Here is a 27,493-nt window from a genome sequence, read left to right on the forward strand (position 1 = left end):
CATCCCTGATTTGGGATATATTTTTATGAAACAGCATGCATTCATACATTATTGAACATGGACCTTCCTGGAACGGTGTGCCCAAAGTTTGCCGTGGGCTGTGCTATTCCAACTGACCTTTTGAAAATATAAACTCTGATTACTTTCAATGGAAAAATATTTAAATAAGTGTAAAGGTATAATACGCAGCCCATAGTTCGACTCGCAGTTTACATGGGGTGTATGGAAATGTGAAATGCTTTGCTTTTCATTTTCCATGTTGTTTTGGCCAAATAGGCAATTTGGAAACAGGTCTACTAGACAGATCTTCTACTGACCTTTGAGAGTGAATGTCTATATATGTGGCCCACTCACTAAAGCACAAGTGTGTGTCTTTGTTTGCCAGGGTTTGGTTTCATAGCTTTCAAGAGAGAGATAAAAGAGATCAACTTCATTGTTAGAATTGGGATAACATGAGGTATTGATGCAGGAAAAAAAGCCCATTGATCCGTGTTATGGGCTTTCCAATATCCAAGCTGAAACAGAGGATTGCACAAAAGTGTGTGTCAAAATGAATTATTCAAGTGGTTCTCTTAAAACTTGCGATTTTGCTGATACAACATGTGAAAAGACTTGCAGTAACTGCTGAAATATTCATGCAATTAAACACAGGGTTGAGAGGAGGTTAAGCCTCTTATGCATAAGTCACACTTTTCCACAGAAAGCACCCTATAGAAGGTATAACTCACCACTGTGAACCTTTCTAAGAGTGACACATGTACATTGTGTATTTTTAATAACACTAACAGCTCAGCCATAGCCATGGGCATACATGGGCGGTTAATTGCCCAGTATGAACACAAATTGGCCCATTCTGATATCCAAAGGATTCTCCCCATAGGTGTAATTAGATGTGCTGCTGCCAAAGCATCCCCTATAGAGAACCTGCAATGGGTAACGTTTCCTCCCAGTGGATGCCTGAAGAAACATAATTGGTGTAATGTTCATGCCCAGTGTTGTGAGATAATTAAAGCTAGGGGCATGGCTATCAGATCTTACAAACCTTATAGCAGATGGCCACCGTTCTACAACATGTTATTTATTCTTTCTTATTTCATGAAACTTTTATTTACAAAGAATGATTCAGACTTACTGGCTATCTCTTCGGGATGAATCTTGGTCTGGAAAATGTGGCTATTGGCAACAATAATGAGGGTGTACAATTGTATGGCCCGTTTTTAAATGGAATTATGCAGTACGACATCAAAATATAATGTTTTATTATCAATGTGTCATTGTTTAAACCCACATTTATAATCTTAATTTGATCAAAACTCATGATCGTCAAAAACAACCATTCTGATAGGATGGCTGTGGGGGGGCATCTAATGAGAGCTTCAAAATGAAGACAGAAAGATACGATAATACTTTGCTCTACCCTGGATCTCCGATTTAATGGTAACAATTCGTATTTGCTGTTCAAAACATGATTGGGGTCGGAGACAGTTTTGTTTTCCAGCCTCAATATGTTGTTATGGTAGGTTGATTTTACATGGTTTCTCAAAGGGTTTGCCTACTATCTTTGAGCAGATTCTTAATTGGTGAAGCAGTTTCGACCCTAAAACGTTAGATTACTACAACTGTATCATATAGTATTGCATTACTGCAGAACATTCAAAATCACAGATGTAAAAAACAAAAGAAGAAGAAAAAGAAAGAAGAAGAAGAACAAATTACATCCAGATATTCAACAGTTAAGGCTTGCTTTGAGTAATGAGTATTCAGAATAGATATTACAGAGAACGATCCCACATCGCAACAAGATTAAATCAGATCACCTCTGTTCCAACAATACACATGTGCAGTTTATCACAAAAGAAAAATGAGTTGCCAAAAAGATAAATACATACTGTGGGATGTGTGCAACCTACAGATTAATCTGCAGTAAATGGATCCAAATTGGCTCCACAACTAGAACAAAACACCACCCTTGCCAATGCTTATTTTAAACTGCATAGGAAAGCGATATTATAACCTGAATTTCGGGAACACTGAATGTTCAGAATTGTCCCATTTTGTAATGAAGAACTTTTTTTACCAAACCGAAATAAGTACTAATTTCAGGTCCACCACTCTCTACTTGTTTAAAATAGTTGGAGGGCCACAGAGTTTTATTATAGCTCTTCCCATATGACACCGATTTCCATGTAATCCTGTTTTAATATGTGTTGAATAGTGAGTTATGTTTCTATACATAATGATTAAAGACTGTCAATGCTTTAGATTCCCCATTGGGAAATTTGATGAATAAAAACAATAGGAGAATGTCCAGTTTAACCTCCATGATACATTTAGGAGACCATTCAGAAAAACATGGTACTGCAGTTGCGTTTAAAGCGTTGGAGTGATTATACCTTTTCATTTGAGGCTTTTCACAGAGAATGAAAACGAAACACCATTACCAAGCCATGATTGGACCCTTCTTTTCATCAGCGGGATAATTGTCCACGAGTTCATGATCTCTCTACAGTGCTGACAGAATTGATTCTGGAAATGAAAATGGCTGCACCTCCCACATAGCATTGCCGCACCGAACCAACTCAGCATTAATTCTGAGTTTGAGCTCTCCCACCCAGAAAGAACTTTACAGCCACATATGTTCGTAGTTTTGACTGGAGTTTCTTCCAAGTACGTACAGTAGGATGTATATGAAATACAAATCTTTCTTGTGACAGCAATTATAGGAAAGATAGCCAATTAAAGCAGGGAAAAGGGAACTTATTACAATACAAAAATATTATTTCTGTTTATTGCTAATTGAATGACTGTCTTTGATATAATTGTACATTTTCATCTTCACTATACATCATTCTAACTTTGAGGATAGAATATGGCATTAGTGTCCAAACCAATAAGGGCTCATATATATTTTTCTATTTTCACTATTAGGAAAAGTAAGCTCGTCTTCTCTCCCCATTACTGAGTTGATGGTAAAGGGTCAGGGGTTGTAGGGGACACAGTTGTAGGTCTGAGTGATATTGGATGGGGGTCAGCTGCAATAGCCCAGCCTGATAGCAGGAGTGATGAGGACAGCAGGCCGAGCGCTGCAGCAATCTGGCCTCCTCCAGACTGGCTTCACGGACATCAGCAATGAGATCTCCATTACTCTTAAACTGTGTCTGAGAACGCAACCTCACTATTATGTCAATGACAGAGGCTTAATGCTGATTCATACAGCCCCGCAAATCCCAGATTAACCTCCAAACTGGAGGAACTCTTCAGCAGCAAACTGCCCCGGCAACTTCATGTCTCGAAGGAGAGGCAATATGATTTTGTTGTGATAGCACAGATGGACAGAGATGCGTAAATCCAGATACCTGTATCGACCTATATAAAAAGACAAGCACACAGACTGGTAGTTACAGAAAGGACATCTTTGGATATTTCGCAAAATATGAGCATAAAGCCAAAATGTTCCCAATCTAAAATAGCTTTATATATCATGTACATTTAATTCTCATTATTCAATGACAATGCCAGCTTTTCATGCGCTATCCAATGTCAAAGATAAAAAATGGTCGTCGTTCCTGAAAGATAATAGAGGGAAATCTGAGTCAGTATTGTTGAAGTGAGCCTTGCACGCTGCAGTGCACCCCCACCCTGCCCTGACTGGATGGGCACTAAGAGCCGCAGTGTTCCTGTAAGAATGAGTATTAAGCCACAGTGGGGTAGAGGATGGCAGTGAAGTGGTGTGTGTGTGTGGGGGGGGGGGGGGAGTTCAGCTGCAAGCCCTTGTGTGCCGCCCAGTGGTATCAGTCCCCTTTTACAAAAATAAACCGAGCAGAAGTGGTCAATTACATTTTTAGGAATTGTCAGGCTTTAAAATAAATGTATCAGCTTATTTTGCATGAGATTTAATGCATTTATATTTAATTTTCCTCATGTTATAATTGGAAACAGAAAACTTTTTACTAATCAGATTGGATATAAATTGAAAATAGGTCCCTGCTGTTATTATTCTTTTTAGGATTATTGATACCACCTAGGGATGCTCCGATCGATCGGCCGCCAATCGATATCGGCCGAAACTCACTCTCTGCCGATCGATCGGGGCTCTATAAAAATGCCGATCGCGAGAGCCGATCGCATGACGTAAAGTTATGACGTAAAATACATGACACTTTTCTCTGTGCGCGGCAAAACAATAAAAACAATAAAATAGCGGTATGCAACGTGTGTGAAGCAGAAATCCTGCAGATCCGCCCGCTGTGACGGACCGGTGAGCGGAGCAACATAGCACTTAGCTATTTTATCTACCTCTGGAACAAGCTAAACTAGTTATAAATATATTTATTCTTCACTGTCGGGTTACTCATTCATTACTGGATCAGTGAGCTGCATGAGACGATACTGACAGGCTGTCGGGGGGGGGGAGAGAGGAAAAGAGAGCGCTTCCGCTCATTTCTCCCGTGTTATTATCCAAAGTCAATGTAAACTTGAATAATGTACTTCATTTGAATGTAATTATGTTGGTTGTTGTTTGTGGAAGCACCAGTGAATGAGCCCCATTAACTGAGTTTTAAACATCACTTTAAATCAGGGGTTCTCAACCTTTTTTGGGCCAGCGCCCCCCTGTCCATTATCCAGGTCTCTTACCGCCCCCCATCAAAATAAGTAGACTTATTTTCTTCCCTGAATATTAATGTTGACTAAAATTCTGTGTTATATCATTTAAAAAGAATGTCACTGAATGCCAAATAATAGATTTGATTTAACTGGGCAGTTGGAATATCATTATCATTAGTTTACCAGAGAGCAGAAAAGCCATGTGAATGTGAATTAAAATGATATTTATGAGTGTTAAACAAACTCAGACAAGGGCAGAGAATACAAACAGACTGCTACGGAACAGCAGCAATTTCACACATGTCCAGTGCAGAACAAACAGTAGGCTACAAAACTGTACATTAGGCCTACAGAACTAACAGGTCGGAAAGGTGTTGCATTTCGCCGAATTGCGGGGGGGGGGAAGGTTAGTGTGAGCCCTGCGCTTGGTGGTTCTCCGCCAGTTTCTTCACTGCGGGTTGCAGAGAACTTAGTTTCAGTCGCAGTGCACCTGAGGCCGTCTAGTTCAAGCGATTGCGGTACTTGGACTGCATGTGGAGGACCTGGCTGAATCCCTGCTCCACGAGGTATGTGGTTGGGAAAGCCAGAAGAAGCAGCCTCGCTTTCTCCCAGAGAGCCGGGTAACGCTGAGAGTATTTGACCCACAAGTTGCCCCAGCCAGAGGTGCGGAAAATAGCCTGGGCCTCATCGTCACTCTGGATGTCGATGAGATGCTCCTGTATTGCTGGCTCGCATTCCGCCACGTCCGCCTGAAAGGGCTGCACCACCCAGGTGGGAACATCGAGGTCCAAAAGATCTCTGAAGTGGATCTTCAAATCGGCATTCACCATCCTCAGGTGGTCTGTGTAAATGAGAAGGCGCTCATCGGTAAGAGCCTCAGACACCTGCAATGAGTATAACCAGGAAATTGTTATCGGTGCAGAATGTTACCATCTGATTTTAAACTGGTTATTTTATTGCTAATTAGTTTACTAATTGATGTTTCTTTATTCTCATAATACATTCAGAACATAAGTTATTTATACTAACCAGGAACACAAATATAGTGTTGCATAGAGTAGCCTACATTTATTACATGTATTATTTATTATTATCATTATTTAGTAGCCTAGGCTAGATCACCTTGGTCAACAGCGGGAAATGAGCAAACTGCCTCCTGCCTATGCTCTGCCGGTATAGATCCAGCCTGGAGGTGAGACTGTGGATGACCGCCTTGCTCTGGATCAGAGTAACTCCTTTTCCTTGGAGCTTCAGCGTTACTTCATTCATTTTGCCAAAGAAGTCTGTGAGGTACATGATGTCGCAGCGGCTGGATGACACCTGTTCCCCGAGAGCTGCATCCACCTCCTCCAGGAACTCCACGATGCTGTCAAACAGCTCACAAAAACGAGCAAGGCAGTTTCCTTTTGAGAGCCAGCGGACATCAGTGTGGAGAAGAAGACGCTCAAAGGTCTCATCATTTTCCTGACACAGCTGTCGGAACAATCTGTTATTCAGGGCGTGGGCTTTTATTTTGTTTATTGCCTTTACTGCAACATTGAGAGACTTGTGGAGAGGTGGACTTTTAGATTTGGCCACAAGTAGTGTCACGATAACGCTAGAGGGCTAGCTGGTGACATGACAAGACATCGTGCCGGGAGCGGACCGGAAGTCGTTGTAATTTTGAACAAACAGCTCTGTGTGGAGCAGCCTGGCTAGCCAGCTCTTCCATGTCGTAGCAGACATAGAAACGGGTATTATTTTCATAAACTGACCAATCTGTTAGTGGAATTTGTCATATCAAAACATATCAAAATTTAACAAAGTGACACAGATTATTAACAGTCGCGATCCCAAAATTACAACGACTTCCGGTCCGCTCCCGGCTGCTTTTTGTAGGGTACGTTCGTAAATGCGCTCAGAGCGCTCCGAGCGTCCCCGTTCCACAGTCCAGAGCGCTGCGCTCTGAGCGCTCACAGCTGGGTGCTCTGGCGGAACAGACGGGTTGTCCGAGCGGACTGACCGTTCGTGCATTTACGAACGTACCCGTAATAACACTGCTGACAGCTGACCAATCGCAAGCAGAGTTGTGGTTTCCTATAGCAACAAAAGATGCTGACAGCTGCTTTTTGTACAGGAAAAGACGCTGTGGGTGGCCAGCGTTTTTCATGACAAAAAGACATTATTCGTGAACGCCCCCCAAGAACACCTCAACGCCCCCCTTTCAAAAATATTGCTTCCAGCGCCCCCCGACGTTCTCTGAACGCCCCCTGGGGGGCGGTACCGCCCCCGTTGAGAACCAGTGCTTTAAATGGAAGATCCCCATAGGCCCCGCCCACTCGATCGGATCGGCGATTGGTATCGGCCGATACTGATTCCAGCGATCGGCCCCAAAATTGGCGATCGGAGCATCCCTAATACCAACGATTGCCTTCTGATATTTTCTTTAGTTTTATCAAGATGCCTTGGAGTGGTGGTTATAGATTTTGGCACAACTCATGAAGTTACAGAGCTGGTTACATTGGTTTGAAAGTGTATCTTAGAAACATGTCAAGGCATGATGCAGGATATTGCATGATATCTTCTGTGAATCAACAGGCTACAGTCTCACTGAAAGTGTGCGTGCGTGCATGTGTGTGTGCGTGTGGAAATTGGTAGGTGGTGAGAGAAGTGCAATTTAATAATAAAGAGCACAAAAGCCATCCGTTGAAAGTGTCTATCTGAACAGCGCCTAGGTTTTATTTGAAGAAAATGCTGTTTGCTGAATGAAGGGTTTTCCTTAAAATACGTTACTTCTATACAGCAACTACCTCAACCCAGGGGTAGGTATTAAACTTTAAAATGAGATTTGGCTTTTGAAATTCCTTGTACACCGGTGATATGGATTTTGTGTTTCCCAGTTGCTGAGCACAGCATGTAAGGATCATCTTGTTGGCCATCAAATGTCTTTGTCCTATACTTTTTGAGCATGCACATCAAATACTGCTCTATATGACTATCCACTGCTTGATGACACCATGCATGGTACGACATCAAAGAGCCTCTCTGTGCAGACTTTAATTTGACTAGAATCTTGACTTGATCAAAGAAGAAAGACTTTTCATTGTTCAACTTTAAATTTCTACTGATCATAATTCCATTGTTGAGGTATACTAAAATATATTTATATTATGCAATTTTCCAAACTCACATTGGTTTCTCATACAGCATCTCTGTATAGTATGTGTATTCACTCTCTGTCCTAAACGGCTTGTTGGAGCTCCTGCCCCCCCCCCCCCTCCCTGTGAGCCCAGTGTGCTCTGATTGGTCAGCTCGGCCACTCTGTTCTACCACTACCAGAGAGGCTGCTTTTTTCGGCTCGGAGCCAAACATCAGTCTTACAATGGCGTCGGTACAGCCGTATATACAGTGGGGCAAAAAAGTATTTAGTCAGCCACCAATTGTGCAAGTTCTTCCACTTAAAAAGATGAGAGAGGCCTGTAATTTTAATCCTAGGTATACCTCAACTATGAGAGACAAAGTGAGAAAAAAATATCCAGAAGATCACATTGTCTGATTTTTAAAGAATTTATTTGCAAATTATGGTGGAAAATAAGTATTTGGTCACCTACAAACAAACAAGATTTCTGGCTCTCACAGACCTGTAACTTCTTCTTTAAGAGCCTCCTCTGTCCTCCACTTGTTAACTGTATTAATGGCACCTGTTTGAACTCGTTATCAGTATAAAAGACACCTGTCCACAACCTCTAACAGTCACACTCCAAACTCCACTATGGCCAAGATCAAACAAAACAAAATTGTAGAACTGTACCAGGCTGGGAAGACTGAATCTGCAATAGGTAAGCAGCTTGGTGTGAAGAAATCAACTGTGGGAGCAATTATTAGAAAATGGAAGACATACAAGAACACTGATAATCTCCCTCGATCTGGGGCTCCACGCAAGATCTGACCCCGTGGGGTCAAAATGATCACAAGAACGGTGAGCAAAAATCCCAGGAGAAATAATGTTGAGTTGCATCCAAAGAACACCATACCTACCGTGGAACATAGGGGTGGAAACATCATGCTTTGGGGCTGTTTTTCTGCAAAGGGACCAGGACGACTGATCCGTGTAAAGGAAAGAATGAATGGGGCCATGTATCGTGAGATTTTGAGTGACAACCTCCTTCCATCAGCAAGGGCATTGAAGATGACACGTGGCTGGGTCTTTCAGCATGACAATGATCCCAAACACACCGCCCGGGCAACGAAGGAGTGGCTTCGTAAGAAGCATTTCAAGGCCTAGCCAGTCTCCAGATCTCAACCCCATAGAAAATCTTTGGAGGGAGTTGAAAGTCTGTGTTGCCCAGCGACAGCCCCAAAACATCACTGCTCTAGAGGAGATCTGCATGGAGGAATGGGCCAAAATACCAGCAACAGTGTGTGAAAACCTTGTGAAGACTTACAGAAAACGTTTGACCTCTGTCATTTTCGCATTTTGTCTCTCATAGTTGAGGTATACCTAGGATGAAAATTACAGGCCTCTCATCTTTTTAAGTGGGAGAACTTGCACAATTGTTGGCAGACTAAATACTTTTTTGCCCCACTGTATGTTATACGCTAACTAACCGAACTGTACATAACTGTTGTTATTTAGGTGCACTGCGCCATGATGCCTACCGAAGTGGAAAACGTTTGTTGCAAAGAAATTAGAAAGGTAGCCTAGCAGCTGACAGTTGCAACATTATGTAGCCAGCTAGCTGAAAACACCAACAGTAGCATACAACATATGCCAAGATATACACCATATATACCCCACAGTCTGCAGGACCTCCATAACATACAGATTCGATTATAGACCTTTGAGGCGTAGAACGGAAGAAGAGTACGTTATTTTTACCTGAAATAAACTACTACTGTGTTTGATGAAAAATCAAATCATGGTTTGCTATACAGTGATATGTTATAGGAGCAAATAATTCAGGGAAGAAAGGCTACGAAGTATTTCCATCAAACTTTATTTTTAGAAATCCACAAAATGTGTAAATATTAGTGCTGTCAAACGATTACAATTTTGAATCAGATTAATCACAGCTTAAAAATGAATTAATCATGATTAATCACCATTCGAACTACCGGTATGTCCAAAATATGCCATATCTTTATGTATATTGTTGTGGGAATGGAAAGATAAATGAAAGAAGGCAGATATATCCATTTAACATACAGTATGTATGTTTATTATAACATCAAATCATCAAACCGTGGGGTCTAATTCATTACGTGTTGATTTCTATCAACGGGGGAGCACTTCAGGAAAGTCGACGTGGGGGGCTAGTGCAGTACTTCGTGACAGAGTGTGAACGTTGTGATCAGCTGTAGCGCAGTTCTCCAGTGAAGGGGGGGAGTCTCCCTCCGCAGCCGGTTGGCGTAGTTTTGACACAATTTCGTTGTACAGACCGACGTTAACAGCAGCCCTGTCTGTGTCCGGTGATCATCATGTGTATGTGCCAGATACGCCAGGAGTTTCCTGATCTAGCTGGACGAAGTCAAATGCAACTCACAAAATATTAGAGAAACTTAGTTGTTTTAGGTTCGTTAGCTTGCCAGCTAGATTAATATTCTAACATACGTTTGCTAGTTGTTCAGTGTAATATGCCAACCTGCTATGAACAACAGCTAGTCTAGGCTAGCAAGAACATGTTTATAATTGCAATCGTATACGGGTAGTCTGCTACGTTCGGTCATTCATTCTAGCTGGCATAAAAACAATGTTTTCCGCTAGCAACTTAGTTGGCCCAGTTAGCACTGTGTCAATGGCTGAGCAGCCCAAAAAACGTTTACAGTCGTGGTAGATACCTTGTTTGTTTTAAACATCATAAATACACAGACAACAATGGATACTTACAGGTTATGTACCCGAATCTCCCGCTGGTCCAAACAAAGTAGGAACAGAATCGCCCTTCAATGTCCTACGCTGTGCATATCCCGCATGAATCGCTGCAATGTTTGCGAAGCTTTGGTCCGTGAAATGCCGCGCACACAGTACAATACCGGTGTTACAGTATAAGTTGAGTCATGACAACTGGCGACATTCTATTATTTTCGTCATAGGAATCCGGGGCGTGTACATTGAGGACCCATTGTTGACTTACCAGGAAAGAAACATCGTTTGTCGTTTACGTTCATCTTTTGCTATATCTGCCTTCCTAAGATCACTTTGCTGCACATTCAGTACTCGTATGTGAGGTTGTGGGTGAGAGTCCGATATCGTGACGCTTACAGGGAGGTATCGAACATTACAAAGTAGGTGACTGTGTGGATGCCTGTTCAAAACATTGCAAACTTCAATAAATCATTTAAATTATATATTTGTGTCCGACTTTCATTTGTTCATCGTTCTTAATGTGATGTATAGTAGCTTTGATAGCTGTCCATACCTTCAGACAGCCTAAAAGTAAAACACCAGTTGTTTATTCACAGCCCGAACGCTCATCGAGATGACTGGATCAGTCATGAAACTTGTGATCAGCTCCGATTAAATTGTGATATCAATTCTGTAGCTAACCTCCAGGGAGCACGTTTATTTTATGAAATACCTGTATCCCTCTCATCACAACAAGACTCTACACTGTGCAGGAAAAACAATTACATACATGAAAATAACCTTGATGCATGGGAATTAAACACACAAACTATCTTCCGTGGCTATACTGATATGTCACAGTAACGGTAAACCACAGAAAAGTAAGTCCAGCGGGGCACAAGTTGAATACATATAATACGGTAGTTCTATTATGCCTTTAAGCCTAACGTTTAACGTTTATTTCATAAAATAAACGTGCTCCCTGGAGGTTAGCTACAGAATTGATATCACAATTTAATCGGAGCTGATCACAAGTTGTCATGACTGATCCAGTCATCTCGATGAGCGTTCGGGCTGTGAATAAACAACTTGTGTTTTACTTTTAGGCTGTCTGAAGGTATGGACAGCTATCAAAGCTACTATACATCACATTAAGAACGATGAACAAATGAAAGTCGGACACAAATATATAATTTAAATGATTTATTGAAGTTTGCAATGTTTTGAACAGGCATCCACACAGTCACCTACTTTGTAATGTTCGATACCTCCCTGTAAGCGTCACGATATCGGACTCTCACCCACAACCTCACATACGAGTACTGAATGTGCAGCAAAGTGATCTTAGGAAGGCAGATATAGCAAAAGATGAACGTAAACGACAAACGATGTTTCTTTCCTGGTAAGTCAACAATGGGTCCTCAATGTACACGCCCCGGATTCCTATGACGAAAATAATAGAATGTCGCCAGTTGTCATGACTCAACTTATACTGTAACACCGGCTCGAACATCTGAAGGAACAGTGTTAACAAGAAATATCAACCACTGACTTCGTTGTGGTGCTGCCCTCGGTAAGGCATACATTGAAGATTTCCCCTTACAAGACAGACCCTCGTTGGCATGACTGGATACAGTTTTGAACTGAACCTGAGCTTCCAACATTATATATGTTCAGCTGGCAGAGGGCGCGGCCATAGCTCTGGGCGTGGCTGCTGGGTATCCCTACATCGCGATACCCAGGAAGAAAACATTGGAAAATTAGAAATCTCCAATGAGGCATTTTGGGGAGGTCTTTTCTGGGTTAGAGTTTTACTCCCTACAGGGTGTACTGGGTTTGATTCTGCAGACCGTTTACATGCATAAAAACCTTCATAACACACAAGGGGACGGGTAATAACTGGAAAAGCATGACATGGGACCTTTAACTAAATCTTTCATTGCAACACCCATATCAAATATCACTGGATGAGTAATACATTAGTTTCATTACAGTATAATTGATAAGTTTGATTTTTAAGACCTTGCCCTGACACAATTTAGTTCAGCATATGAGCATGACAACATATGCATGTTACTTTTTCCATTGGCAGGGCTATAGTTGTAAGATCTTTTCCACTGAGCAGTTCAGACTCATGAGAAAATATGATCAGAAACGTCACATGAACACACCATAGGGACTATGGATGGTTTACTTTCCAGTAAGCATGATGCAGATGTTTCATGCAATAGCTAATCTGATGTGCAGGCCCCGCTGCATTATAATGTTAGAAGATTACTATTTAAATTAGCACTTCAACTCATGCCTTCACAAACCCCAGAAATAACGATTAGTAATGAAGGCTGAAACCTGCTAAGCCCATAGTCGGTCTGTCCTCCCTTACTTTGATTAGTTGATTCATTTGTTATCTTTGTCTTAGATGACTAATATTTCTTTAGTTGATTGTTGATTTGTTTGTATTTTGTTTCATGCTAAATGACTTATTTCCAAGAAACGTATGAGCACATCTTTGATAAACACAAGATTTAGAGTGGTTCTTTTGCATAATTATCTGTAAATAGACTCTGTTGTATTTGCCATTTACTTAGCGACTAATTGATAGTGTTGGTTGAGTAAACATGTCTTTGTCGAAGGACAGCTCTCATAAAGAATACTGCTATCAGTGTGCTGTGGCTGTTTGTAGTAACAATGTTTCAGCGCCTCCTTTTTTTATTTAACATGCACTGAACATCACAGTCCCTTAGAGTTTACTTCATTGATCTCAGATCTATTACTGTGTCAGTCAGCTACCCTACCTTCTTTTACTCTAAGCAGCCCCTGGTCTCTGGACACAAAAGGCAGTTCACACTTAATATTCATACCTAGAAATCCCGGATATATTTAAACCAGGGTTGGCTACACTTTGGGAATATCTTCCTTCACTTAGCATGACTTAATTTCAGGTGATAGCAAGGGATGTAATGTCTTTGAAATTAATTTCCGATTTATTACGACACTGTTCTCTGATAAGAGTTCAAGAACGTGGTGTAAAATGATTTCCTGTTGGTCTATTACTGATGTGTATCTTCAAAGCTCAGTTTGCAGAATCAAGGACAATGAAAGATTGCCTGGCTTGATAGTGGGGGACGTGAGTAGAACTAATCTGCTTTGACTAAAAAGATTGGTAATAATTCCTGACATGTATGTTGGCATGCACTCTTTATCTACTTTGCTTTTCCAAGAACTGATTAAGGAGAGCTAAGCCATTGTCATTTGATTTATTGGGTTGACTTTCAGTTTCTACTTGAAGGGGCAACCACGTAGCTTTTATAAACAGATGTGAAGAAGCAGAGAGAAAATGTTGTCTGCATTGCATGCACTGCATATGGTCACTAAGAATAGCAATTCTCTTAATAGAGTGGAAAATTAACCCATAAGAAGCGACTCAGCACGCACAATTGGCACTAAGACATATCATAGGGCATGTGCTGCAAGGTCATGAGGTTCTGAGTCTTGGCATACGCAAACCAGAGTGGAACAAAGGAACATCCGCACAAAGAAGGAAATTGGCTGCGTTTCCAGTACAGTGGAGGAAACAGTAAGTTGTGCCAAAACAGCTTCCTAAGCTAAGCGGGGACAATGGATGAAGTGGGAAGGAGTGGAGACAAAGATGTTTAGTTGAAACTAGAGGTGATTTTGAAAAAGCAGGATTAAGTTCTTTGTTAATATAAATAAAGAATAGTTTAAATCACCATTTATCATTTGTAGGCCTACTTGCTCAACCTACCAATACATTCAAGGTTTTTCACAGCAGCACAGTCTAATGAAACACTGTACAGCCCTTCTGATGCAATAGTGTTCTACTTTGTTCTAAATATTGACTTTCTATGCTGCTGAGCAGGTCACCTCATGCTAATATTTCCCCCCAGCCTCAGTTAATTCTGTTTTTGAACTATTCAATGGCTGTTTTATTTCAGAACAAGCCATCTGTTCCATTAATGTGTGATTGGCAGTAAAAGGCTGTTTCTGAAGTTCTGAGTTCAAGCCAGGAGGGCAGACCAACCCATTAAACTGCAATTGCTGGTTCTCCACAATGGCACTTCAGAACTGCTGAATAGAAAGTTTAAAAGCAGCGGGATCAGCATTTTTTATCATATGTTTGGAGGTGAGAGTGACTTTGTGTTTGACATTCTGAATGAAAACCCTGTGGACTGACAACTGTAGCTATACGTGAAGTTATGGTTTACTATAGGTGCCATAGGTATTGGTTTATTAAAGGTCTTCGATCATGCAAAATGCACTTTTTATTGTCCCTTATACATAAATATGTGTAAGGAAACTGGGGGTGCAACAACTAATCCACTTAATCGATTAAAATCGATTACCAAATTAGTTGGCAACTAATTCAGTCGTCGATTCGTTGGTGACGTCATCACATGTGTTCTACACCCCGTTAAACTCCAACATTATCGCTCTTTTTAATCGGTACAGGAGACATTGAAAACATATGTCATATGTATTATTGCTACATAAACATTATATCGCAGTCTTAGTGTCACCAACTCGTTTCTAATCTGCAATATGACTACAAAATGCGTCTATAATGTATTTTCGATCTTCCCAATTCAGACGAGAGATCTCTACCCCGCCTGCTTGCGAGGGGGCGGGGCAGTTTACACACACACACACACAGCTGCTACATGCATGCAACACACACACACACGGAAGAGATGGCGGAGAGAACGCGCTCCGAGGTGTGGTTAAACTTTAGCCGTCTCGATGTGGACAATGTTCGTTACCAAAAGTGCAATAACAGTTTATCATGTAAGGGCGGTAACACGAGCAATTTGTCTTAACATTTAGCAAAAGTACTCCACATCCAGACGGAGAAATGCACCGGGTTCCACCAGTAGCGTGGCGTGGGGAAATAATTAGGGGAAGCCAATAATAAGTCCTTTCTTTTGGGGGGGGGGGTTACGTTACTGTAATAACGTAACCAGATGAGTGATTACAGCGCCCGGTATCATTTTACACACATTTGTATCATACAGATGCAGGACTTACACATGCCTCCAGCCGAAACTCTAATAAGCATTCATTCACAAACTAAATCAGGAGACCTTTAACGTTTTACGTCCGGTTCGCTCCTTTGTTCCTTGCTGTACACAGCTCCAGTTTGGGCATTGGCCTGTCATCAGATTGTATTTGTTGTTGCTGCTGCAGCGGAAGTTTAGTCCAATTATTTTTGATTAAATACTCCAAATCTCCACCCTCCATAATTGCACTTGCTTCAGTTGCTTGCTACTTTCTAACGGCGGTGAGAGTGGTGCAGTGACGCTATCTATCTTCTATCGATTAGATTTATGATTCGAAAATTATAAAAGTAGGGTATACACAGTGGCCGCCGGCCCATAGGGGCGCCGCCCCACCTCTTCCCACGTACAAAAAAAATAATTAAAAAAAATATATATATTTCAAAAATATATATATTTTATATTTTTAATTTTTAATGAACAAGGTAAATATCATACAATTGGTATCAGTAAAATGTATAATCTACAATCAAATCTTGTTTAAAATTGTGTTACGATGTCTAAAGTTACTGATAAGTCACATGTTTCCTGCCTGGCCTTGCCCTTGGCATTAGTTTATCATTACGGGGCGCTGCCCCCGAGCCAAACAGCAGCAACCAGCACGTTGCAAAAGTCTCAATAGTAAACTGTGCCGCCGAAACATAATTTCAGCCAATCAGCGCCGTCAAATATTTTGGTCACGAGAGCGCTCACGTTGGCGCCCACGTTGCTTACGTGCGTTGACGTGAGTTGTTTTTTAGACTCGTGAGGGACTGGGGTAGTATCTATAGCAGGGGTCGGCAACCTTTTTGATATGAAGTGCCATTTTAAAAAATAATTGTTATCAGCGTGCCAACGATCGAGTATTATCAACGGGGGGGGGGTTGAGGAGCTTGACGCTCTTCAACTATCAGCAGGAGGGCGGGGGAGCCTCGCTGCGGGGAAGCAGTGTGTGGACCTGTCAGCGCAACTCCCATGATGCCGAATTTAACAAACACATTTAAATAATTGGTTTAAACGGCATAATAATAAGGACGATCCTCCGTTCTGTGATTCTCCAGAGCACACATGCTATGATATTAGGGTCATGCAGAGTGAGATGAGATCGCTGTCCCTTTAAGAGAGAGAGAGGGGTGTGGCTTGTGCATGTGTGTTTGTGGATGGTAGAGCGACAGTGAGAGAACCTATGGAGAGAACGTGTGTATGTTTCTGGAAGTGAAACGAGGAAGCAGGAAAACAGAGGTCTGTGATGTATTTTGTGAAACAGAAGAACAGCTAAATAAATGCAACGGCCTCCCAAGAAGAGCTCGCCTCTCTCTAAAGTGGGTTATCGAATCTGAAGCTTGTTGCTTTTGCCCTCCTCGACTACGGTCTGGGAGCCGACAGGAAAGTTCAACACACAGATGGCCAGTCCGCCCCTTTGTAGCATATTATGTCGATCAGAGATGAGCAGATCGCCACTGGGCTTTCAACTAAATACACAGCCACGCAAAAACTGCGGCATTTGTACAGCTCCTTATGGGTACTGCAATTAGTGAAGTGCTTTCCTCCGTGGTGAAACGATCAGCACTGCACCACGGAGGAAAGCGGCAGAATGTCACCTGGAGATAAAGACAGCGGGGCTGCGTTGCGTGCATGGCTTCCTTCTGCAGGTAACGGGGAGACGCGCTCTGGCGGCGGTCTCGTTCAAGATCCGAAAATACAATTTAAATATTTTTGCACACTTATTCCACTTATTCCTAGTGTGCCACTGGTTACGGTGCCGCGTGCCAATGCTGGCACGCGTGCCAGGGGTAGCCGACCCCTGATCTATAGTAAAGCAGTGTAGGCGGAGCCGTGACGTCATCTTCAATGAGCTCCCCAGAAAAACAACACAGCCGTTAGCTCTTAGCACTCAGAGCTCACAGCTCTTCATATCTGTTCAGAAACTTGACAAAAGTTAAACAAGTACAAGCCACATACTGTCTGTGTCATGGCGAATACAGTCGCTGGTTTATTTATGTCTGTATAGCCCGTTGTTGTGAGTGTGGACGGTCGGAGCATTTACAACGTTAGCTTAGCCAAATCTCCATTAGAAAACACGCATTTTAAAAGGTTTTTCGCCTGCTGTCTGTCTGCAGACTTGTCAAAGCCTTAATTCATGGTTTTTCCTATCCGGTATCAGTATGTTGTTACTTCGGCATCATTTTGAAACGTGTATTACAATTAAATCACGGTCAAATATGTTCATCTTGTTGTAGTTGTAGCCCCCTTGACAGCGATTCTCTCTCTAGTTTAGACTGGTCAAGCCAGCCTCCACTCGGAAAAACCTAGTCAAGCCAGCCCTCACGTGATATTACGGTGCGCGAATATCCTATGCATTACGGTAGAGTAAAAAAAAATCCTCCCTCTGTGTTTAGATGGGAATAAAACAAATACTGTCCAGTATCAAAGACTAATTTCACTTCAGGTTGATAGCAGGACATCCCATCTAGTCACTCAGAAAAAATCAGGACATTCTGATGTAGAGTTTCAAAATAAAAGACCTTTGAAATCTCTATTGTATGAGTTATCATCCATGTTTTTAGATGAGAATAAAACAAAAACTGTCCAATATCATAGATCCATCTCACTCCAGGTTGATAGCAGGACACCCCATCTAGTCACTCAGAAAAAATCAGGACATTCTGATGTACAGTTTCAAAATAAAAGACCTTTGAAGTCTCAATAATTACAGGTAACTGAGTTATTTTATTTTTTTAAGTTTCAGCTATTTTGTTTACAGTTCTGTCATCACATTATTTAATATGATTTGTTAAAACATTGTTGTTTCTTTTGATGTGAATAAAAAGCAATGTTAGTTTTGTTCACAATTTGTTTAGTTAGTTTACCTTATTTCTTGTCAAAAGAACCGTTAATACTATCGTTAAAAGGACCGGAACGATAAGCAGTATCGATATAAGTAGTAGTACAGTTAAAACCTTAACGATCCGAATAATCGATTAATCGTTTCATTAATCGATAGAATAATCGATTATCAAATTAGTCGTTTGTTGCAGCCCGGAAACTCACAAAGTGTCAGAAAAGCTAAGGACCCAGAACCTGCAGTTCTCTAACGGTACGTCCACACGGCAGCATCGCGTTGAAGCTTGCCGGTGGGCGTGCCTGGCGTGCGACCAACAGCCAATCACATTAATCTCCCGCCCCCGACACACAAGAATGCAGTTTGATTGGCTAGCGCTTGTACTGGCATATGATTTGATTGGCTAGCGCTTCCGTTGACGCTTGAAAAGTTGAACTTTTCTCAACTTTCAAAGCGAGCAACGGATGCAAAGCGATGCGAAGGAACCACAATGTAGTTCGGCAAAGCTTGACGTCACCCCATTCAAAGTGAATGGGAAGCGTCTCCGTTGAAGCAAGCGACGCTGCCGTGTGGACGTACCGTAACAGGACTGAAACAGAGGGATATCAGGGATGTCTAAAATGCATGATCTGTTTGGTATTTTGAGCAAAACACATAGACATGTTTTTTTATATATTTGCATTAGGGGTGTAATGGTTCACAAACATTTCGGTTCGGTACGTACCTCGGTTTTTAGGTCACAAAATTATGAATAATGTATTCACTCAAATAAATACAAAATATAATAAAATAAAAATTAAGGTGCAGCATTTCGACGAACTGAAATAATCTGTATTTGAACTTTACTGTACTAATACTCACAAAACATAAACTATTAGTTTTGGGTTTTTAATTATTATTAAACTGTGAATATTCACTCAAATAAATACAAAATATAATAAAATAAACATTAAGGTGCAGCATTTCGATGAACTGAAATAATCTGTATTTGAACTTTACTGTACTAGTAGGCCTACTCACAAAACAAACTTTTAGTTTTGGGTTTTTAATTATTATTAAACTGTGAATATTTACTAAAATAAATACAAAATATAATAAAATAAACATTAAGGTGCAGCCTTTCGATGAACTGAAATAATCTCTATTTGAACTGTACTAGTACCTAAGCAGCCAGTTTGACATCATGACTTGCTTGTCATTGTATTTTCATGTTTTTTTAAAGAAAAATTAACTTGTCCACATTGCTTGCCGAAAGGGCAGATGTGCTGGCACTAACAATGTCTCCTGCTGTGGAGAACACCCTCTCGCTAGGGACAGAGGTAGCAGATACAGCCAGGTAGTGCTTTGCTAACATGGCAACATAAGGATATTTGGCGTTTGTAATAGCTTTGGCTCGGTTTGAACTTTTTGCGATTGTTGGAGGCTTACAGTAAATGCTAGAGGGAGTTGGGTTTGCACTTCAGTCTTTTTTTTTTTGGTACCAGTGATATTCACGTTCGAGTGATGCCTTTTCAAATGTGTTTGCAAGTTTACCAATTTTAGTTGAACAATGCCGACAAACAGCTTTGGTTCGGTCCACCTGTCTTTGTCCGTCATCCTTGTACGTAACTGCGAAACCAAAATGTTCCCAAACCGGAGACTTCAATGATGCTGGAGGATATTCGAGCTCAACTTTATCTGCGTTCGCCATTTCGACAGTTCCTCAAATTACTGACTACATTTGGACGCATCCCTGTGACCAGCTCTCATAGTATGCCTCTCGTCCAATGAAAGGACTTGGTCGCTCTATGACGCGTTGAACCCAATGTGAGCAAATTACTCTGAAGTTGTTCACGTTCTCAATTTTTTACGTTTTACATTATATTCGTTCAGTACACTTCGTACACATGTGTACCGAACCGAAGGGTATTCGGTACGTGTACCGTTACACCCCTAATTTGTATATATCTGAGACCCATAATACAGTATATGCATAAAAATAGCATATGTATAAGGAATCAGATGTTGTGAGAATTCAGATATTTCACCATGAGCTTCCTGTCTTTGCTCTTCTCAGGAAAGCCAAGTGCCTCCAAAGGTTTCTTATGGCACTTTTCTACTGCAGCTTTTAGTTTGGTTTGGTGTGGCCTGGCCCGCTCTTTTTTGCTTTTCCACTATGGGTACTCACGGGTACTTTTTCACTTTTATTTTGGCCCTCAAAAATCGAGGTTCCTACAGAGCTGAAAATATGCTAAACTAGTGACGTAAACACTCCCGAGAATTGTCACAATTCGTGGGCGAGACAGTCCCCAAGCGTCGCATAAGCACCATTTTTAAAACAGACGAGGTACCGTCAACAAATCCAAGAATTGGCAGCAACAACAAAACATGCCATGGTCGTTTGACGGGGTACAGACGTTATTCTATCTCGTTGCGGATGAAAAAATACAGCGGGAGCTCGACGGCGCAACGTGAAACGACGCCTGGACTGGGCAACGGCGTTGCCGGAGTGCATGCAGGATGGTACGTTTTGCTAACGCTCTGTTCTTTGCTTGAAAGCGTCGTGTCCCTATCTATTGTAAAGCTCACTTCTAACAAACAAGCCTATTTTATCCTTACATTTATGTTCGACAACCCATGCTAATTCAGTGTGCGAAAAAGTACACGTCCCACCGTCCGGGACGTGTTATTTACAATATCAAGGACAAGTAGATCTTTCAATTGACTTGTCCGGTGGACAAGTGACGTTTTTCGCCCTGATTTATTGTCAAATTATTGATAAATTCAGTTTACAAAAGGTAGAACTCATTCGCAAATTGTACGTGTCCGCCATTGTTCGTTTAGAAATGTTAGTTTCGGTTCTGCTTGTCAATTCCTAAGGAAATGCATCTCGCCGCTTTCTGTACAGTTAGACGGGGGCGGGGCGGGAAGTGTAGCACAGTGGCAGGGTTGAGAAGCAAAACTCGGTTCCGAGTAGGAACAAATAACAATTGTCCGGTCCCGGGATTGATAAGAGTTGTGAGGACAGGAGGTGAGGCCGAGCCCCGCGGACCGCAGCTCTCTCTCTCTATGCTCCGGATCAGCTGATCGCTGCACGGTGCAGCTCAGCGTCCCGCTCTCTCTCTCTTTCTACGCACAGCGGATCCGCTGCCCGTTTAACAGCCTCATCTTTGTCAAACTTTCTTATGTTCTTTCTCTAACACGTAATGAAGGTTATTAAGCGTTTTAGCTCCTGTGTTGTTAATATTGACCGCCATTTCCTTTTATGAAGTGAAGCAGCCTCCCTGTGTCCTCGCGCTGTACTCACAATCCCCGACCCCCAGACTCGGAGGAGCACAGGGATGTCAGTATTGTTTGTGAAGCAGGGCATAGAAAGTACATTGTTGAAATGAAAATACTATTTATTTACTTTTACAAACAGTGAGCAGCTGGGCAGCTGCAGTGTGTATTGCAAGACATGTGTAAGCGTCTTTGAGTTTTAGAAAAGCGCTAGGCCTATAGGCTATAAATATAATGTATTGTTATTATTATTATTATTATTAGGCCTATTGGACATGTGTGGTTGGACTCTGTCTCACAGGCAGGTTGCAGCATGTGTGTTGCAGGACATGTGTTGGACACACAGACTGTGTGGTTGGACTCTGTCTCACAGTCAGGTTGCAGTGTAACATCAGAGGAGACTGGGCCAATTGTACATTCTCAAACTGCACCACTTAGAACTAACTAAACAATGCAGAGATTATTTTTATATATTTGTATTCAATAACCGTAACAAATTAAAGAGTATGAAGTGATTTGTAAATAGGAATACAGATTTGACTTAATGTTTTCATAAATATATTTTTCTCCCAGTTTGTCATGGGACTTATTTTTACCCCCTCAAAGAACCGGAATCGAGAACCGAAAATAACTGGAATCAAAAAGCAGAACCGGAATCGTTAAAATCCAAACGATACCCAACACTATGTGTGATGCAGTAAAATCTTACCGCTCACGTTGGAAAAACCGTGGGAAAATGTAAAATACGATGGCGAAGAAGAAGATTCCAGTGGCCACAATTTGTGTCCATTCTGGACAAGTGAAAAATGTATTCGGACAAGTAAATTGCCAAACTCAATTGTCCATGGACAAGTACTCTCTAAAAACTTTTTCTCACACTTTATGGAACCCCGAAGAGCTACGGTTAGCACAGATAGCATTAGCTAGAGCTATTGTTTGCTAACACCATTGTTTACGTCAAGTTTTCTAGAGTTGTTGTTGCTATTTAGCATTGTGCTGCAGTAGTTTGTGGAATTAACAAGTCATGTATGCTGTTCTAGATGCCGTTGTGACTAGCGAGGAGGAGTCCCGAACAACGAGTGATGGCAGTACTCCTGAGCACCGTTCAGCTCGAGCACCAGCAACGCAGACAGCCAGCATGTGGTTCTAGGTAGAGATGGGTGAGTCCTGATTCATCCGGATTATTAACCCGGATCCTAGTAATGAGCTGGTCGTGACGAGTCTCCCCTCTCGATTACATAACCTGGGTCCTTTGAGTCCTACACCTGGTGACGTACACATTAAAACTATAAATTGCATCACTCGCTACTCTCCTTATAATATGTAAAATCACATTACAACGTACCCCAGTCCATCTGCCTAGCCTTTAGCAAGTAGGATAGCTGCCAGAAGTTATCTTTTGGCTCAGGGGAGTGGACGCGGATCAGTGAAACTTCCTGCACTCGTGCGGACTCAGAGCCGTAACCGTAGCTGATCCAGAGATCCAGGCAGATTCATCATGCACGAGTCAACAGCAGATTCAGATTCGCAAATCCTGACTCACTGAATCAAGGGAACTTCCTTCACTTCCTGCAGACTCGTGGGGACTCAGAGCCGTAACCGTATAGCAGATCCAGAGATCCAGCAGACTCGTCGTCATGCAAGAGTCAACAGCCGACCCAGATTCGCCAAATCGCAAAATAACCCTTTTTTTTTGTGATCAACATTTTTTATTAAAGCAATGTGTAGTGGAGGTTAATGTAACGTTAGTTTAATATGCTCGTGAAATGCAACAACTTTTCGGTTTCACCGGTAGGATTTCTACGCTCTTGGTGATGCTGACTCATATGACTCAAAGGACTCGTATGATCCGGATCCCTTCAATGACTGACTCAGAAGACTCAGAGTCCGTAAAAGGATCCGGATTTGCCATCTCTAGTTCTAGGTAAGAAATAGGCATGGCAAAACGACTGGCATTGTGACTCTTTTTAAACTTTAGATCATCATCAGTAAGTAAAATAAGCAATACCACTGTGTGGAAATGCTCTGTAACGCACCAAAAGTAAAAGTAGTAAGAATCACTATTAATGTTGCAGCTAGTACAATTGTGTGTGACATCCTAATATATTATTGTATATTCTTCATTGTTAAGTAATGTGCCGCAGACACATGGACCTGCACTGCTTTCCACTTGTTTTGGCTTTGTTTTTAGTTTTTGCACTTTTAAACTGGTCTCATATTTATTCATACTTTTATTAATTTGTAATTATCCATTTACTTCATGACTATATTTGTACATACTCATACATATGTATACATATATTGATATTCATTATCAACAGGCTGGACATAATGTAATTCACTTTCACAATCATTGTAAACATCTAGAGCCAGAACTGTCTTTAGTTCATCCTTACTGTTGTTCTGTTTATACTTATATATTGTATTCTTATATCCTTATGTGACCTGTACCTGTCCTGTGTTTTTCATTCTTATTGCTGTTGCTGCTATAACACCTGCATTTCCCTACGGGGATTAAAAAAGGTTTATTTTATCTTATTGTCTTCCAGGCAAGAGGAAACGAGGAGAGGAGCACCTCACAGTCCTAAGGGAGATGCACAGTGCAGATCTGGCCCAGCAGGAACGGTACCTGCAGCTGGCCTTAGTGGCCTTTTACACTTGCATTTATGTATATAGTTTTGCTGTGTTTTCCACTTTTGTATTTATGTTTATAATTACATTTGTTATTTGCACTTGTTTGAAGGTTAAATTGTTTTTGGTTGTAACAAGTACTGTATGTTTATCGTGATTTCCTCTGTGTTAATAGTAGATCTAAACAAACAAAACAGACCAACTTTCTTAATTTATTAGAAAGATTTTCTTTTCATGATCTGTTACTTTCTCAAATGTTCTTATTATGGGGCAGTACTTACAGGTGCTTGAATTTCAAATATTTACTAAATTGTCAAATGATTAAAAAAAAAAATGTTATCAGAATTGACTAACACTATGTGAAAGAGTAAAACATATTTATTTATATTCAATACAATTTACAATCAGTACAATGAATGTGTTGCTATTAAATTAGTGCACCAGACCATCTCGTATGTCACTGCCCTCCTCCTCTGCACCTTGTGCCACTGCTACCCCAGGCTCTGCTGCTACTGGTGCATCCCATTCATCATCATAGGCCTCTCCATGACATTTGTTGCCGAGTATGCGTGTAGATTTTCTCAGATGTCCTGAAGTTCTGCACCCACTGAGTGTGTGCGAAAGATGGAATAATCACACCCCACCACGGTAGCTCGGTTGAACGTCCAAACACACGGTCTGCGGCGGCGACTTTGCAAATGGTATAACTTCTGAAATACACATAAAAAGCATACATATTTTAATACGTAAAAGAGGAAGCTAAAATTAATTAAATACTTGAAACACTGGTCGTATAGTGACCGTGATCCTAAACACATTGCTAGTTAGCGAACGTTAGCTTACCTTAGCATTGTCGTTTTGTAGTGATCAGTTGTCTTGTCATCTGTGCTGCAATGTAAGATTTCCAAAACTCATGTTTTTTTCTTCTGTATTTTTTACATGTCTCCACGGTACCACGGTCTTTAATAATTCAGCCCCGGGGCCCGTTTAATACCGGGGCTCGGTACCCATCCCTACCTTGTAGTGTACTACAATACAATACCTTGTAGTGTACTACACTACAAGGTCTCTAAAAAATATAACCCTAACCATTTTATTTTTTTATTTCAAGCTGTCCTCCACTCTGTTTTGAGATCAAAGCACTCTAAGCCTTAACGAGCTGCTCAATCCACACTGATGTTAAAATCTGAAGAAAGCCTCTTTACCAAGCTCCAAACTAAGTTAAATATCTCAAGAAGTGTAAAAGATATGAAGAATCTGAATAACAAGTTTTATAGCTGAATGTCTTGTGATCATTTTAAAGTTGGAATGAAGGAGAAGCATTTGGCGTAAGGTCTAGGTAAAAGAGGATTTGAAGGTTCCTCCCATTGACTTCTATGTTAAAAAAAATAGTTTAAAAAGCTGAATATTTCAAAAAGTATGAAATATTTTTCTACACTGTGTAGGCAAAGAAACAATAATAACTTGTTGATGGGACTAAATTTGCTTTCATGTTGGCCCTTTATCATACTGGGGGAGACACTGAAAAAGTCAAATGATTTCAGACTATACATAGAAATGTATGAGATTGAATATAACCATTTCAGCTTTCCTGGCATTATTCACCTCCCTAATCTTTAGGCTTAAAAGGATTAAATATACAGTATATGCAATATAAACTAACTATTGTGCCAACTTTAGCAGTCATACGATAATTTTACTGTAAAATACATTTCCTTTTGCACATTCTGCTGCTGCAACATAACATCTTCCAATATGCCGGAAAATGAAAATGTTATGTGGAAATACAGTGAGGATTACAACGCTGAGGATTAGGCTTAACCAGCTAAACTTGCCTAATCACTACATGTTAAACAGGATTGTGCTCAGGTGAGGATGTTTATTAACATCCATCTCAACCCTAACAAATAAAAACGACACACTTCTGGTCCTTACAAGCTTTACTTGATGCGCTGGGCGAGATGATAATGCTATATGGTTCAGCAAAGTCCAGCCATTTATCACTTGCCTCCTCACTTGTCAACAGCTAGATTGCTAGATTTTGGAATGCATGTGCAGAGTTTGGTTGTTAGCTCTTAAAGGGAGAGAGGTTACAATAAGGAATGAATTGCCCGTGTTGTCCTCCTGTCTCTGGCCAGTTTGTTTGTGTTTTCTTGTGGTGGTGGACAGAATGATAATAAAGAGAAATGGCATGTGGGGCTTCTCTAGGTGGTTTGCTGTAGCTTATCAGATGATATGTCCAGACTGCAAAACCTAGGTTAAAAACTGCCGAGTCCCCGGAGGGATACACTTAGCTTCATTGCTTCACTTGACTGATCCCATATATTCTACAATATAATTATATTCTTGTACATACTTGCTGAAATTGCATGTTGCGTAACATACTGGGTAAAAATAATACTGTTCTTTGTAATTACCTGGAGTGTGTTGTCAGCCTCATGACTGCATAGGCTCATGGATGAACAAGAATACAGAGAACGCCTCAGCTTTTTATGTAAGATATGATGAACAGATCATCTGTCATGTTTTTTTTATTCATCAGAACTGAGCTTTGTTGTCACTTTAATGAAAAATAATAAAATTGGCACGTTTACTTTTTTGAGGTTGAGGCTTTTCTCGATTGATTTTATGCAAAACAATACCTTAACTGTAATTATTACAACCAATTATAATTATTATTATTGCACAATATCCTTAAGATAGTTACTAACTCAGTTAAAAAGATGTGAGTTTGGGGAAGTGAAGCGCCCCAATGTTAGATAGTGTTGATCCATTAGCTTTTACATATCTGCTTTGGTGATAAAACGGTGCATAATGCCTTGTGACAGCTGTGAAATAAAGTAAACCCGACCCTGCTGTGAGCAAGTATTTATCTATAAAGCCTAACATTTTGATGGCACAAACATTCAAAAGTGATGACAAGCGCTCTCTTTCTTCATCTCGAACAAAATATAATTTCATGGTGGATTAAATACATATTGACCTGGAGTAAGGAAGAATAATCTAATGGCACAATTGAAGCCCCTGGGCATGAAGATCCCCATCTATTCACTATGTTTTAACACATTACTGAAAAAGAGAGAAGTGAGAGAAGGAGAAGGGTGGGTCAGGTGAGACAGAGCTGAAGGAAAGTTAGTCTGATTCTGACTTGTGACCCGAGGACTGTCACACGGTTAATCTTGACACATTACTTTAGAAATTGCAGTATACATTGCTTCACACATCTATGATTAAATTCCACTATTTTACATTTTAATTGCTCTATTACCATGGTAATTCACA

The 27,493-nt window shown here is 40.9% G+C and overlaps 2 protein-coding genes across 7 annotated transcripts in view; one reads left to right on the forward strand and one right to left on the reverse strand.

Moving 5' to 3' along the window:
- LOC307032059 (uncharacterized protein) overlaps positions 1-25,300 on the forward strand; it is a 40,999-nt gene extending 15,699 nt beyond the window's left edge. For 2 of the 6 annotated variants that reach the window (XR_013806144.1, XR_013806146.1), the window contains 3 exons: positions 22,621-22,740; positions 23,156-23,504; positions 24,130-25,300. The gene's annotated coding sequence lies outside the window, so the exon portion shown is untranslated. Of the gene's footprint in view, positions 1-20,573; positions 20,825-21,226; positions 21,333-22,620; positions 22,741-23,155; positions 23,505-24,129 lie in introns of those variants that run through there. The other 4 variants (XR_013806148.1, XR_013806149.1, XR_013806145.1 and 1 more) reach the window with 4 other exon arrangements.
- LOC307033017 (zinc finger BED domain-containing protein 5-like) lies at positions 5,106-6,349 on the reverse strand (the record flags this gene model as incomplete). Its single annotated transcript, XM_079671287.1, has 2 exons — positions 5,728-6,349; positions 5,106-5,489 (listed from the first exon to the last, which is right to left on the reverse strand). The coding sequence occupies exons 1-2, from the start codon at positions 5,899-5,901 to the stop codon at positions 5,106-5,108; spliced, it is 558 nt and encodes a 185-aa protein (XP_079527413.1). The 5' UTR covers positions 5,902-6,349.
- Positions 25,301-27,493: the final 2,193 nt, after the last annotated feature.

This window comes from Notothenia rossii (assembly GCF_949606895.1).
Source record: "Notothenia rossii genome assembly, chromosome: 3".
NCBI lineage: Eukaryota > Metazoa > Chordata > Actinopteri > Perciformes > Nototheniidae > Notothenia > Notothenia rossii.